The sequence below is a fragment of the Antechinus flavipes genome, chromosome 6, assembly GCF_016432865.1.
Source record: "Antechinus flavipes isolate AdamAnt ecotype Samford, QLD, Australia chromosome 6, AdamAnt_v2, whole genome shotgun sequence".
NCBI classification, from domain to species: domain Eukaryota; kingdom Metazoa; phylum Chordata; class Mammalia; order Dasyuromorphia; family Dasyuridae; genus Antechinus; species Antechinus flavipes.
In genome coordinates, this window is record NC_067403.1 from 9,253,201 (window position 1) to 9,268,868 (window position 15,668).

The following is a 15,668-nucleotide window of genomic DNA, read 5'->3' on the forward strand; positions in this document are numbered from 1 at the left end:
GCTACCTAAGACATTGCCGGGTCCCCGGGACCTCCGCGTTCTCAGCTATGGGGCTTGGAGCAGAGGCGGAGCCTAGCGGACATGCTGTGTAATTGTATCATTGTTATTGTTGCTATTATTCGAGGCTGGCTCCTCCCAAAGCCCCAGGAAGCTTCAGCTCACTGGGCCAGTCAGTTAACAAGCACTTATTAGGCGCCTGCTGCGTGCAGGTTCGGCCCAGCGCTGGCTTCTCCGAACCCAACATCACTATTTTCAGTTATCCGGAACAGCGAGAGTCGGGATTTTCGCTTCAGCAAGGCTACCTCCGGGGTCGACGCCCACTCTGGGCCCATCTCCTTCCCCTCCGTCTTTTTCGGGTAGAAGTTGGTTCCCATAGAAACATCAGCTAGAGAAACGACTGAGCATGCGCGAAAGCCTCTACGCATGCTCCGTGATCCGCTCCGGTACTTCTCCCGCCTGGCACTCTTCTCGCGAGACTTGGTTCGAGTGCGGGAAGAATTTGAAATTCGGAGTTTTGGGCGTGGCGGGAGCAGCGGCTTGGCGCTTCTCCGATCCAGGCAGGGCGTGTGAGTGTGCGGTCCCGAAACGAGCGGAGAGGACGGGAGCGGGAAGTGAGGCAACCGCCATGGGGGCTGAGAAGAAGTTACTGCAGATTAAGGAGGCCTTTCAGCTGGCCCAGCTGCCGCATCAGAACCACGCCAAGCTGGCGGCCGCCTTGAACCGGACTTACAGCACGGTAAGCGCGGGGCCCTAGGACTCGAGGGGGCGCCGGGAGCGAGGCCGCGGCCCGGACGGCAGGGGGCGCCGGGCAGCGAGCGCGGGGGCTGAGGCTTGGACAGCAGGGGGCGCCGGAGAGCGAGCGCGGGGACTGAGGCTTGGACAGCAGGGGGCGCCGGGGAGCGAGCGCGGGGACTGAGGCTTGGACAGCAGGGGGCGCCGGGGAGCGAGCGCGGGGCTCCCGTGGGGGCCACTCTTGGGAAGGGGTGGGAAAAGATGGAGGGAGAGGTGTGTGTGTGGGGGGACGTGCATGTATGTAAAGCATGTGTGTAGTGAGCAGGTGTGTCGTGGGGTGTGCATGTATGTGAGGCGGGTGTGTAGGGGCTTGTGTCTGTAAGGTGTGGGGGCATGTGTGTGAGGCGGGTGTGTAGGGGCTTGTGTCTGTAAGGTGTGGGGGCATGTGTGTGAGGCGGGTGTGTAGGGGCTTGTGTCTGTAAGGCGTGTGGGCGATGGGGGCTGCGCAAGGCGCCTTTCTCTTTGCTTGCTCAGAGGCCTGGCCTGGAGAAGCTCCGCGTCCCTGCCGTCGGTGTCGCCACAGGTGTGCACACACCTCCTCTTTCACTTGTCCTTGTGAATTACTTTTTTCTTTTAACTTTGCTTCACTCCAGGGGCTCTCAGGTGATTTCACCTCAAAAGACAAAGTCCAAAACATGAACAAAATGCGCCCGGGGCACTGTTTCAACAAGAGTGTTTTGGGTTGGTAATATGTCATTGGTCAGGGCTTCGTTTCACCAGCGGAAGAGAGCAGGAAGGCCTCGCTTTCCTCAGTGAAATGGGGGGAGGTTGGGTTGTGGTCCCCCCAAATCCCTTGCAGCTCTAGATCTGAAGGTGTGGATTTATTCAGCCATTTTTCGGTATGACAAGAACCTGGCTCTCTTGATTCTCGGTCTAGTATTTGGGGCCGCATCACATTGCGTCAGAGTTGTTTGTAGGTTTTCTTTGGGGATTCCCCGAGAGGATGCTGAAGCTCGGTGAGATTCACAGGTGAAACTTCGAGAGGAGGGGCTTGGGCCTCTGAGGTTGCTTCCAGATGTACAGCTACGGTTCTCTACTATTATTAGAACGGGGTGTAGATATGGGAAGGGATGGATGATAATCCAGTAGTGAATAACTCAATGGAAAAGGTTTTTTATTTATTTTTTATGGTCATAGCTGTTTTGTTTTTCGAAATACATGCAAAGGTAGTTTTCACCATTCATCCTTGCAAAACCTTGCATTCCAAATTTTTCCCACTCCCCCTTCCGCCCCAGACAGCAAGTAATGTAGGTTAAACATGTGCAGTACTTCTACGTATTTATCATGCTGCCCATGAAAAAGCAGATCAAAAAGGAAAAAAATGATGAAGAAAAAACAGAAGAAAACAACAAAAAATAAGGTGAAAATACTATGGCCCCACAGTCCTGGGTCTCTGGGTGCAGATGGAGCTCTCCATCACAAGACCATTGGAACTGGCCGGAAGCATCTCACTGGTGAAAACAGCCCCATCCATCTCAGTCTGTCATCACATGGTCTTGTTGCTGTGTACAGTGTTCTCTTGGTTCTCATTTCACTTAGCATCAGTGCATGTAAGTCTCAATGGCAGATGATTTTGATAGGAAAGGATAGCTTCCAGTTCTGTAATGCATTTGAGAGCCTCCAGGCATTATTGGGGCTTGGTTTCAGTCTGCCCTCTAACACATAGAAGCTTTGTGGTCCTCACAAGTCCCTTTACTTCTCAGCCCCCAGCCTACCTCCCAGTCAGTAATTATTAGTTTGCCAATTTATGGCATTTCAGGTCAAGACATCATATACAAATTGCTTTACCAGGTGCCCTCATCCTAACTCAGTGAGGTGGAGTAAGACTGATTTTCAGAGATTAGGACATTTTGTTATACAGAGACTGTGATTTTGCCAACGCCATAAGTATTGTGGCTGAGATCCAAACACTCCAGATAAGGTTCCATTGTACTACACTACCTCGTATGGCTAAATGGATATGGTTGGCAAATGGCATCATCAAAAATAATTTTGCTCAGGTGGGGTTGTCTTTGTGTTCATCATAAAGGAGTACAGCTTCTCTATTGGGTACTTTCCCCAAAAGTACAGTATTCCCTGGACAGATTCAGGGATATTTAGAAGGATGACCATCAACCAAACAGGAATCATTTATTAAGTACCAGAGCACCTATATTCAGTGGAGTACAGAGTACGGTATACAGTGAAAATCCATACTTTTTTGATGCAATGAACTTGTCCATGGGAGGGATAATCAGTATCCTTTTTGATAAAAAGTATAAATGTTGAAATTTCATGGGCCACGTGCCAACTCTTTGAGATATTGCTTCGAAAACCTGGGTTTAATTTTTTTTTATTGGATGGTTACTATTTATTTTAAATTTATATTTACATATTAATTATATAATTATCTTATTTGGTGGTGGTTAGGATGAATGCAGAATTATTCATGGAAAGAATTTTGTAAGCCTTAGAACCCTATAGAATATGAGTTCTTATTGTTAGTCTAATAGAAAGTTACCTTGGAGTAAGATGGTGATTGGTAATGACTAATATTTCATTTAGGAAAAAAAAAAAAGGTTTAAATTTGTTTGAATGGTGATTGTCAATCTTACTGTAATTCTGAGAATAAATAACTTTGCAGTATATTTAAGAGGGGCTTATTTTCTCTTTCAGGTAGAAGATAAAACAATTTTTTTTAAAGAATTCATTCACTACCTTAAATATGCTATGGTGATCTATAAGCGGGAACCTGCTGTGGAGAGAGTAATAGATTTTGCAGCTAAGTTTGTTACTTCATTTCACCAACCAGAAAAAGAAGATGATGAAGAAGAGGAAGAGACTTCCCTTTTAAGTTATTTGTTTACTTTTCTCCTAGAGGTATTATCTGATTCCTTCTTCAGATGTCTTAGGAATTTGCTTACAAGAATATTTGCTGAAATAGTAGGGCCTTTAAACATGTACCATTTAGAAAATAAAATGTCATTTAGAAAATATGTGTAAGTTTTGGGGAGAATATTGTATTAGTTTTCTAAAACTTATAATCAGCTCTGCAGCATATTAACAATATAACCATTTAAGATAAAGATATGATAAGTTGTTCAGTATATTTTTGATGAGAAAACTAATGTTCTATTAAATATAAATACGGTTTTAAACAAGTATATTTTTTGCTAAGAAAAGTATGTTGAAGAATCACTTTTAAGGCTAATTTTCTTTAGACGAGGTTTAAAGAATATATGAGGGCACATAGATGAGATAGTAAAAGCTTTTATATTTTACAATATAAAATGTCCTACACATTTGAGAAATTAAGAAATATAAACTTCTGAAACTGGAATGTATTTGTGTACATATTCTGGAGAAAAATGTATTGAAATGAAACTTCTATAATGTTATCCTATGATTAATTCTTGATTTGTTTTTGTCTCAGTCTCATGAAGCAAATAGCAACGCTGTTAGATTTAGAGTGTGCCATCTTATAAATAAACTTTTGGGAAGTATGCCGGAAAATGCCCAGATCGATGATGATTTGTTTGATAAAATTAATGAAGCCATGCTTATTAGAGCAAAAGATAAGATTCCAAATGTGAGGATTCAGGCAGTTCTGGCTCTTGCCAGACTTCAGGATCCCAAGGATGACGACTGTCCTGTAATTAATGGTATGTGCAACGTCATATTTCCATAAGTGGGCTTATTTGCTTATCAGTAATTGGATTTTTAAAGTTAATTGCTGTTATAGAAGCTTTTCAAATGGTGGTTTATTCTAATATGTGTAAAATGCTTGAAATGTAGGAACAAATGTAGTTTTTCCCCTCAGGTAGCTATGTTGAGACATTTTTGAGAACTTTTCAGAACAGTCCTTTAAAAAGAGGGCCTGAAATATACATGGATTTATTCAAATTACCTCTAAATGGATCCTAGTATTCTTAGAATAACTTCTTTTCAGCTTTTTGAAGCCAAAGGATTTGAGTTTGAATTCTAGCTATGCCGTTTATTATTGTCTCTCCAGCTTTTCTCAAGTCAAAACTTACTCATTGGGTCTCAGTTTCTTTGTATGTTGAGCCTTGATCTAGACTCAATGGTTTCTGAAGCTCAAGGTGATTGTGGACCTGTAATCTGTGTCCCTCTCTGTAATCTGAACTGTGACTAGTGTTTATGCTCCATCCTTTTTGCTGACTCAGGAAACCTGCTGGAGAAAATGCGACATCTACTTCACTGTTGACTTATGGTGCTTCTAAATGTTATTTATTAAATATTTTTGTAATCTTTGCTATTTCTCAGAAAAAGTTTTATTGACATCTTTTGTTTATATATTCCTCCTTCTAGAAGGCCTTATAACGAGGGATTTTGATCTTTATTCATTTAAAATATAATTTTAAATGTGATTTGAACTGATTTATAATTATTTATTTCAGTTAGGATGATATAACAGACTCTCAGTGAGTGCCTGTAATATATATGTTGGCCTCTAGTGGTGTATAGAAATTAAATTTGAATGTAAAATATTGAACATGGCAATGTTTCATTAGGTACCTAGCGTGGCTCTTATTTTAAGTAATATGGAAACTTTTTCAACATACCTCTTTCCTCTCTTGTCATTCTTTGTTATTCTCCCTTCTTTAGGAAGCTTTTTCTGCTCCTTTCTACTGGTGTCTTCCTTTCATTTACAGTGCACCTATCTCCTAAACGGTTATTTGCCTATTATCTCCTCCGTTATAATGAGAACACCTTGACAGTATAGACTGTGTTTTTGCCCTGTTTGGTATTCCCGTCACTTAGCACTCTGGCTGGTACATGGTAGCTGCTTATTGTAAAGGTTTACTGACAAAGTGAATCCAAGTCTAAAATTAGCTTTTCAGGAATGTTCAACTACTATTTCTAGGTGTTAATTTCTATTAATTACACATTGAATGCATCAACTTAATTTTATTGTCTATCCCTTATAATAAATAACACTAGCTGCTGTATAGTTCTTTGCAGCTTATTAAGTGCTTTATAAACATCTCACTTGATGGTTGTGTCAATCTTGCGATGTCACAAAAAAAAAAAAAAAAAAACTAATGCAAATATGATGATTCCCAATCTAGATGAGAAAGCTGGTTCAGTTAAGTGCAGTGACTTAAAGTAATGCGGTTTGTAAGTGACAAAGGTCTCCACTGTTCCTTCTTCCTTCCCCAAAGGAGGAGGATCCATGACAGTGAGGATCAGAAGAACATCCTATGGTGCTTTTTACTCTTTGGTGATCCCTGATGGTCATATGCTTTCTTTACTGAAACTATCTTTATCTAGTAGGATTCTGAAGTGTTTTTGTAATATTTACTTTCAGTTTTGTTAAGTTCTATATACTTATATATATATATATATATATAGTTTTCATGTGAACGAATAAAGTGATCACTTTAGTATTAAAACCTTAAAGCAGCTAAATTTTTTTTTTTGGCTGGTTATTTTCAAGCTTATAATACCTTACTTGAGAATGATTCGAATTCGGAAGTGAGACGTGCAGTGTTATCTTGTATTGCTCCATCTGCAAAGACTTTATCAAAAATTGTTGGGCGCACCAGAGATGTGAAAGAGGCTGTCAGGAAGTTGGCATATCAGGTATATGAGATTTAAATATCTTATGCGTGGATACTTTAAAAGTAAGAGGCCTGCTTTAAGTGGAAATTTAATTTGAAAGACTATTTAGCAATATAATGAGTATCTTCCCATCTAGATGTTCACAAAAAAGAAGTGCATTTTGTAGAAACCTATTATTTTGCCATTTTTAATTGGTAACCATCTTTTATAGATGGTGTGCTAATTTTTTCTTTTAGGACAAAGAAGTTGTGTAAATTCCATTTTTATATAAAGCAAAAATATAAGGTTTTTTATGTTTCCAAGTTAATGGAATTTAACTGTTGTCTATCATGTATTTTTTAAGGTTTTGGCTGAAAAGGTTCATATGAGAGCTTTGTCCATAGCTCAGAGAGTAAAGCTTCTTCAACAAGGACTTAATGACAGATCAGGTAAGGTATATATGTATAGATAGATATATATGTGTATTTATATATAAATATATATGTATATATAGAGGGTGTGTGTGTGTGTGTGTGTGTGTGAGAGAGAGAGAGAGAGAGAGAGAGAGAGAGAGAGAGAGAGAGAGAGAGAGAGAGTTTAGAAGATTTGCTGGCATTTTGGGATTAGGTTACCAGGAGAAATAAGGTCATGCTTTGTATATATCTTAACATCTCCCTTTGCATCTAGCATATTGTTTTGCATATAATAATAATTGACAGTTGTGTGTTGTTTTAAAGTTTAAAAAGTATTTTATACTATCTCTTATGAACTTCATGAGGTAGGAACTAAAATACACGTATGATTTACTAGAACCCATGTATACCTGCCTATCCTGTGCAGTTCTGGATGCCTTCCTGCAGTTGTCCTGTTATTGTACCAGTAGAACACCCTGGCAATCTCTCCCTGTTATCTCTTGCCCTCAGCACATGAAGGGTCCATATTTTCTTCTTTTTTAACATTTCCTCAGTCTTGTCCTTTCAAGCTCTCCTTTGATTAACCTGCACAAACCTACCTTGAGCCTTTCCATTACCTTCTGAATGAGGTTCATTTTTAATTCTCTGGAGGCAATTGTATTCTATATTCCCTGCCATCTAGCAGTGTTTTTAGAATGTAATAAGTATTGAAAATATGAATCTTTGTTTTTATGGAAGTTTAGAGTGGGTAAAAGAGCCACAAAATTTCCTTAAAAAAATCTAGCGCTCTCTTGTGTTTAATCCAACTCGTCTCTGTACTGTTTCAAAAAAATATACTGTTGAAAATGCTCTGTAGGATGTTAATCTAAATGTACATTGTGTTCTAGTCAATAAGAATTCTCCAATTACTTCATCTTTCTTTTGTGATTAAGCAAGCCAGGTACTGTAAATGATTATAGGTTTCTTCCAGGAGACTGCAATATTCTGTAGCTTAGAGTAATTAGTAAACTATGTAATGAAAACAGCATCTGGAGACATCATTGTCCACTGGACTCTCCACTGGATTGCCTTCATCATAGTGTTAAATATGATTAAAGGCTCCTTAAATAGTATTGTTTTTATTGTTATATCTTCTAAAGAGTCTTGAATGAGTTCAGTATATAAATGGGAGACGCCTTATAAAATATCCTGTAGATGCTTTCTCCATTCATGTTTTTTTGAAGTTAAAAAAAAAATTGAACATAATAGGTTCTTATATTTTCTATATTTTTCATTTACTTTTAAAATAGTATATAACTTTTGAAAGTTGTTTGTTCTTTGCTAATACCTTTGTCAAAAATGCCCTTGATGTGTGTGTACATATATATAAATATACTTATATTTATATAGTTGCTTTCTTTGTTATTAATGATTGCTTATTGAAATTAATAAAGTTAATATTTAAAATAATTTTTTCTACATCTTCTTACTTTTAAATACTTTGGACCTTTGTCCCTCACTATCTTCATAATCGTGTTGCTTCTGACACTAATCTGTATTTGTGTCTATTCTGTACTTTGTTTACTGTGACTACTTTTCCTATTTTCTCTTTAAATGCCATTTCTACCTTTTCTATAAACACATTCGGAGTTGTGATGTTTAAGTGTGGTAACTACACATTTGATGGAAAAAGCAAACTATTATGATAATTTAAAAAAATTTCATATTTCTTTGACAACCAGATTTCTTATAAATTATGTGCTGATAGCTGTGGTGGATATAGTTGATATGATGACTTTGTATCATCATCCTAGGAAAAAATTGAGAATATGAGCCCCAGGTGCAATTTAACAGCATTGTATTTTTCCTCATTTATGAAGGATACCCTATTTTTATTACAATAGCAATTTGCATTGTACATTTTTACCCTTAGGAAGTTTTCCTCACTCTTTCCCCCATTCTTGATTTCCTCTGTGTTCATTTCACTGAGCTTTGGTTCCTGTAATGAAAAATTTCCCCAGTCTTACCAAATTTAACAAAGACAGGAAGGAAGTTGTTTCCTTGAAGATTGCATTCCCTATTTTTCCATACCTCTATAATCCAATTTCTATTTTAAACTATTCCTTACAGCTCTTTCAGATGTGGAAACCAGATCTCAAGTGGTTCAAATACAAATAGGATAATTCAAAAATCAGAGCAGTAGATTGAAGAAGGGAAACAGGCTAGTATTTTTTTGTCCAGTTTAACATTAGTATTTTCCTGTTAATTCATTTTAGAAATATGTTACTTAGTATTTTGGCTGCTTATGCATTAATGAAACTCATTTTCTTAGTCTTCTTGAAAGCCCAAAAGCCAAGAGTAAAATTTAAAATTTACATTCTTGTTGACTATATTTCTGTCATGGAGACGTAGTCCTTTGCTTCTTAAGGCAGTTCAGAATTTCTCTCTTCTTCATGCTCAGAAGAATACCATTTTTACTTGACTTTGTTTTATCAGAAAACTTTTGAGAATTTCCAAGTAGTGAAAGGAGGGGGTATCTTAAAGAATAAGCAAACTATATGAAAAGACTGAAAAACCATATTAGATGATGACATTTTCCCTAAAAGAGGTTTTTATCAGAGAAACATCACAGTGGTGTTTTCTTCCCTTTAGGTTTAACAGTAACTATCTAATCTGGTCAGTTGCCATGCAGATTTTTATCTTATTAAAAAATTAACTTATTTAATCCTTAAATTAATAAAGAAGTTGGGCTGTGAGAAAATAACCCTCTTGAATTTTTAGTGGCTGGGAAATTGAAGCTAATTCTTAGAAAACAGATTTACAGGCACACAAATGCATCATTGAGGGATCTGTGAATCAGTATAACTGCTCTGGAAAGCAATTTAGAATTATGTAGATAAAAATGGTTAAAATATCTACATCTTTTGACCAAAAGATTTCGCTACTGGTCATCTCTGCTGGCAGAGATTATTGACAAAAATAATGACCCTATATACACCAATATTTTTATAATAGCATTTTTTGATAGTAAATATTTGGTAGTAGAGAGGATGTCTATTGATGAGGGAATGACTAAATGAAACGTATAAGAATGTTTTGTAATATCACTATGTTGTAAAAATAGACAATTAGGATGAATGAAGAAAACAGAAAGACCTACATGAACTCTAATGCAGAGAGAACAAAGCCAGGAAAACAATATAAACAGTGAAAGTTAATGTAAAAGTAAGAAAAAAAATCATGACCCCCAAAGAAGAATTTTGCTAAAAAAAAAAAAAAAAAAAAAAGTTCTTTTTAAAAAGCAAAAAAAAAATCTTTGTTATATGAGATGGTTCTTTGAGAGGAGAAGGGAAAATAATATAAGGAAATATCTAGGTGATTTAAAAACAAAATATCAAAAAAGATCTATAAAAAAATAAAATAAACCTACATCATCTCACTCTTTATGGGCTTCTTCCATTTCCCTGAAAACTTGTGTAGGTTTGCTTTTTCCTGCAAAAATCAGCACTAAACTGTTATCTAAGATTTTCTTGTCTTTCATACATAAAGTACTTGAAAGTCATTTATATTTATGTTCTCTCTGAATTTTCAAAAATTTGTTTTTGAAACATTTTCTTCCTCCTTTTCTTTTTTCTTCCCTCCTTCCCTCCATATCTGTTTCCTTCCTTCTTTCTTTCCTTCCTTTCTTCCTCTCTCCCTCCCTTTCTTTCTCCCTTCTCTCCTTCTTTTGTTCCTTCCATTTCTACTTTTTTGTTCCCTATTATAGATTTCTAGGTGGTTTAGTGGATAGAGCACTAGGCCTGGAGTCATGAAAACTTTTTCTGCTGCTACTGATTTAATTATATGAAATTATATTTTTATTATTCATATATTGTTTTTTTTTTTTACCAGTTTTCTTAATGTTTTTGATGATAAGATCCCAATAAAAATATAATTTAATTTTTAAAAAAAGTTGTAAATTTGGTCAGAATTACGAGGTTTGCACTAACTTATTTTTTGTGTAACTTTGGGCAAATCATTTGAGTCTCAAATCCCCTGAGTCTCAATTTCCTCATCTGTTAAATGTGCACAGAACTTGTTTCTGCTTGCTTATACAGTTCAGCAAACATTTATTAAACACCCACTGTGTGCTGGACAGTAGGGACACAGAGACAAACAGTCACTTCTGCTCTTGAGGATCTTGTGTTCCCCTGTGTGGAGGGAATGATAGTGGATGGAGATGAGGTTTGACAATTAGCTGGGTGTTGAGGTGCAGGCACTCTCCAAACATCTGGAGATCTAGAGGTGGGGAAAGATGTCAAATTGATGTCAAAATGAAGAGTGAAGTTGGAGTCAATAAAATTGCTAAGGATCAGAGTATATAAAAATGGTCCAAAAATAGAATTCATCTTCCTTGTAGTTGGATTGTCTTTTTTGTTGTTGTTGTTGTTAATTTCTTTTCTTGGTCTCCATCACTCTTATTAGAAATTCCAGGAGACTTGAAATCCAGGTTTAACATTTAATTCTGTGGTTTGAGGAAAGTTCTAGATCCCATTTATTTGCAAAATGAAGGGGTTCTGAAGTTTTGTCTATCCAGGACTTTGAAGATAATTAACTAATCTTTATTCAGAAGAGCCAGATGGATTGCTGATGTGGTGTTCTTAAATGTCTGTATGAACAGAGTCTGTGAAAGAGGTTATGCAGAAGAAACTTCTTCAGGCCTGGTTACATTTTACTGAGGGAGATGTTTTAGAGTTCCTTCATCGCCTGGATGTGGAAAACTGTCCCGAGGTGGCCGACTCTGTCCTCAAGGCCTTGTTTGCCACGATTCCTGTCAGCGAACTGATGGAAGTCTGTAAAAGCAGTGATGGCAAGTAAGTGGCTCTTTCCTCTTTCTCTCCTTCCTCCTCATCTTAGTTGGGAGTCCTGAGCTGGTAGATGGAGAGAGACACAACTTCCTTCGACAGTTTTATTTTCTCTCTCTTTTTGAGTGAGGGATACCTCTGGTCTTGCTCTTGTCTTTGTCTTTCAGCAGTTGTATGACTGCCCTTTTTATCTTTGTTCTTTTCTACAGAGAACTTCTTTTAGATGTATATCACAGTTTATTCACTCTTTTTATTACTTTGGTTTTGTGCTAGCCAACAAATTGTTACAGTACTCTGTGTTGGATCATTTTGCTTTTTTTTTTTTTTTTTTTTTTTTAAAGTCCTAAATTTATCAGTTTATTTTTTAAGGGTGAGAGTGGAGTGAATGGCTTATGGGGGAGATAAATAAAATGAACTTGTAGTTAAAAAAAATTATAGCAGCTTTATATCTTTTTTTTAAACGATCTGTTTAGAGTATGTACTTTGTTAGGTTTTTACTTTTCAAATGTAAATTATTGCCTTTCTTCCTTTTTTTTAATCAAGGAAATTGATTCCTGTGGAAACACTAACCCCTGAAATTGCTTTGTATTGGAGAGTTCTTTGTGAATATCTGAAATCTAAAGGAGATGAAGGGGAAGCTTTCTTAGAGCAGATTTTGCCCGAAACTGCAATCTATTCAGAATATTTGCTGAGGTAAAACAGTTCCCTTCTTTTTTCTTTTATTATCAAAATATTGATTCTAGGAATAAAATCAAAGGTTTCTTAGTAATAGACTTTGAAGAAAGAGGATAATATTTGTAGTAACACCATTTGAGATATCATATGTGAGCATTTCTATCTGGAGAAACTTGGGAATAAAAGGCATTGTGGCTATTCAGAGGTGCAGGATGCAGTGCTACATTTGGAATAAAGGTGGCTTGAGGCCAGTAACTGATGAGAACGAAGCCTTCTGCAAGCTTTGACATGGAAGCAGGTGATGTTTGCAGGAAACATCAAGGTGAGCAGAGCCCTTCACCTGTTCCCTTTGGAGTTTTTTTACTGTGGGACCCTGGTAGGGCTCCTCTTGTCTCCCTGTGAGTAGGGAGGAAACTGAAGTTCCAGAAGTGGCCTTACCCCCATCCCTTATCTCCCCACTAGCAGGGGAGGAGCCAGTTTGTAAAGGGTGGGGGGTGTAACTGGTTCTGCATCCACTGGACCTCCTGTGTTGCCTCAGTACTTGGGAGTAAATGAGGCAGGTGGCTTGGTAGCCTTCAAGCACAATAACCATGTCACTTGTAAGTATTAAAGAGGAGTCGTCATGATGATGCAGTTGCTGTAGTGCTTTACAGTTACAAAGCACTTTGCCCCATTTAGTCTTCTCCACAACCTTGTGAGTTGGACAGGATTGTTGGATCCATTGGACAGATAGATGTGTAAACTGAGATTCAGATAGGCTAGATAGATTGTTTAAGGTCACATAGCTAATAATGGAAAAGAAAGTTCATTGAATTAGAGAGTCCTTATTTAGGAGCCAGATCTTAGAGGTCTTAAAAGATGATTGAAAATAGTTGATGTAGTAGTCACTGAATTTCACTATTTATATCAATCAATATGTTTATGTAACTTATAGGCCTTTATATCACATTCAGTAAAAACAGGTTGACTTTGTTTTGTTCTTCAATAAAAGTAAATGCAAACGTCCTTAATATGTCCAAAAACAGTAGCACTGTAGGCTGCCCTTATCCATCGCCTCTTTTCTTCTCTTGGTCTAGGGGCGTGAATTTGTGTCTGCATTAGGGGAGGAATGATCTTCACCCTTCCATAGAAAGATTTCAGTTTGGGAAGATTTTCATTCAAAGAAGCCTCCAGATTAGTGATTATCTGGACACTGATCAGTGCAGTAGTGATTTTTCACATACTTACATGTAGTAGATGATATTTGAAGTAGGTTGTCTTAGGAAAATAATGATTGATTGGTAAGTCTGGCTCCCAACTAATGACTAAATGACAGCGTGTAAATGTAAGTTTCTATTAACTTATTCAGTAGTAGTAGCTGACAAGTTCCAAAAATTAATTTTAAAGCTACTGATTCCGTTCTTCTAAAAGCTTAATATTTGGGACATAAAGAAGTTCTAAAGTCTCACTAAAACTCCTTTAAGAAATTATATTCTTGTTCCTTACATTTCCAAATTATGTGCATATCTTATCTCTCCAATTAAATAACCTAACCCTAACCCTCAACTTCAGGTACTTGATTTTTTGTTTATTTTATTTTAATCTTTAATGCCTTCTATAATGCCTTATGGAGTGGGGGCTTAACAGACTTGTGCAGGTTTGACTTGAGTAAAGGTGGTGTTGCTTTAGAAAAATGGGCACGTACCTGAATGTGTACTGAGCACATTGAGAAAGGGAGGAGATGGGGCAGGTGGACAGGACCTGGCTGACAATGGGAGTAAGAGATCATGTGAAGAAAGAATTGTGGAGCTCAAAGAATTGGGAAATGAGAAAATGAAGGAGTGGGTGAATTAAAAGTGTTTCATTATTTCAAATTGAGTATCTGAGAGAATGAGACCCTCGATGAAGTCACAGAAGAGTTTTGTGATAAGGACCTCATCACAGAGCCCAGCATCTGCCCTGTGCTTTGAGGCTTGGCTAACACTTCTAGCCATGACAAAGATGTCTGCGATCCTCATTGTTCAGATGGGGAAGCTGAGGGTGGGAGAGGTTAACTGACTTCATCAAGATCACACGTGGTAAATATCTCAATTGAGGTTCAAGCCCATTTTGTCTGTGACACCAGAATATATTTTGTGCTGATGTCTCCCCATTTAAAAATGGAAAACTGTCTCAAATTAATTTTACACATTCCTGAATCATTTCCTAATGATGAAAGCTCCTAATGATATTAGTCTTTCCAATAAACGGCTTTATTATAAACTTACGAGTTCTCTAATACTAAGTTAAAAAGGAGATTGGCCTTTTTCATGACCTATTGGGGATTTTTAAAAGATGCCGTCTCTTGATGTGTTTTAAAATACATTCTACTTTTGTTCAATTCTTTTTAGTTATATTCAGAGCATTCCAGTCGTTACTGAAGAAAAAAGAGGTGATTTTGCCTACATTGAAAATTTGATGACAAAAGAGTTCATAGGTCAGCAGTTGATTCTAATTATCAAGTCCTTAGATACCAATGAAGAGGGAGGAAGGTAAGTCTAAATATATATCATTTATATTTATTTTGATTTGGTTTCTTGTCCCTCTCCTCACCAAAAGGAAAATACATTTTCCTATTTTATAAATGATTAATTTTTTTTTTCAGTTTGTTTTAACACACAGATTCCAACAAACAGATTCCAAACAAAATTTACTTTCTGAAAATAGTTAAATGAAACCACCTGGGAGTGCTAGTATTTTCATTTCAATTTTAACTTCATCGATCTAGCTATTTGAAATGCTACTATGAATAGTTTTTATTAATGACATTCTTTTCTTATTCAGCAATAGTGTGGCTTTTTATCTTAAATTTTTCATCTTTTAAAAAATTATTCCAGCAACTTCTAGTAATATTTTATAAACAGTGATTTAACTGTAGGATTTTGCGATTCTAATGACTTAATGTAAAGAAAGAGAACCCCTTTCAAAATTATTTTTAACTCTATACATAGATTTTTGAATCTGTTGTTGGTGTTCTGGCAGAGAATACAGATGAACATAATTAGGAAAAGATTTGAACATAATTAGGAAAAGATAATTAGGAAAAGAGCCTAATCAAGCCAACACTACTTCTTGCACGCAGAAAGCAGTTGTTGGCTATCCTGCAGGAGATCCTCACCCTGCCCACTCTCTCGATCACTTTGGTTTCCTTCCTGGTGGAGAGGCTGCTTCACCTCCTTCACGACGATGTCAAGAAAACTCAGATTGTAAGCTTTGCCTTCCCTTTCTGTGGGAATGGGTGTGAGGAGCTGGGGGGGAGGGGAGGGGCACAGCGGGGTGGGGGTCGAGCCCAACCCTGACTCCGACCTTGGAGTCCCCCCTCCCCTATCCCTCTACAGCTTCTGCTGAGTCAGAGGTGCTTTTGCTGGCCTTGGGTGGAGCCCGGCGCTGTCTTTGGTACCCCGGG

The 15,668-nt window shown here is 37.5% G+C and overlaps 1 protein-coding gene across 1 annotated transcript in view; it reads left to right on the forward strand.

Annotated features, from left to right (window-relative positions):
* The first annotated feature begins 528 nt into the window (after positions 1-528).
* NCAPG (non-SMC condensin I complex subunit G) overlaps positions 529-15,668 on the forward strand; it is a 31,836-nt gene continuing 16,696 nt past the window's right edge. Inside the window, exons 1-9 of the mRNA XM_051963938.1 lie at positions 529-736; positions 3,448-3,651; positions 4,205-4,433; positions 6,230-6,375; positions 6,698-6,782; positions 11,386-11,578; positions 12,113-12,262; positions 14,614-14,754; positions 15,345-15,468. Of these exons, the coding sequence (XP_051819898.1) occupies positions 626-736; positions 3,448-3,651; positions 4,205-4,433; positions 6,230-6,375; positions 6,698-6,782; positions 11,386-11,578; positions 12,113-12,262; positions 14,614-14,754; positions 15,345-15,468 (1,383 nt within the window). The 5' untranslated portion in view covers positions 529-625. The remainder of the gene's footprint in view (positions 737-3,447; positions 3,652-4,204; positions 4,434-6,229; positions 6,376-6,697; positions 6,783-11,385; positions 11,579-12,112; positions 12,263-14,613; positions 14,755-15,344; positions 15,469-15,668) is intronic.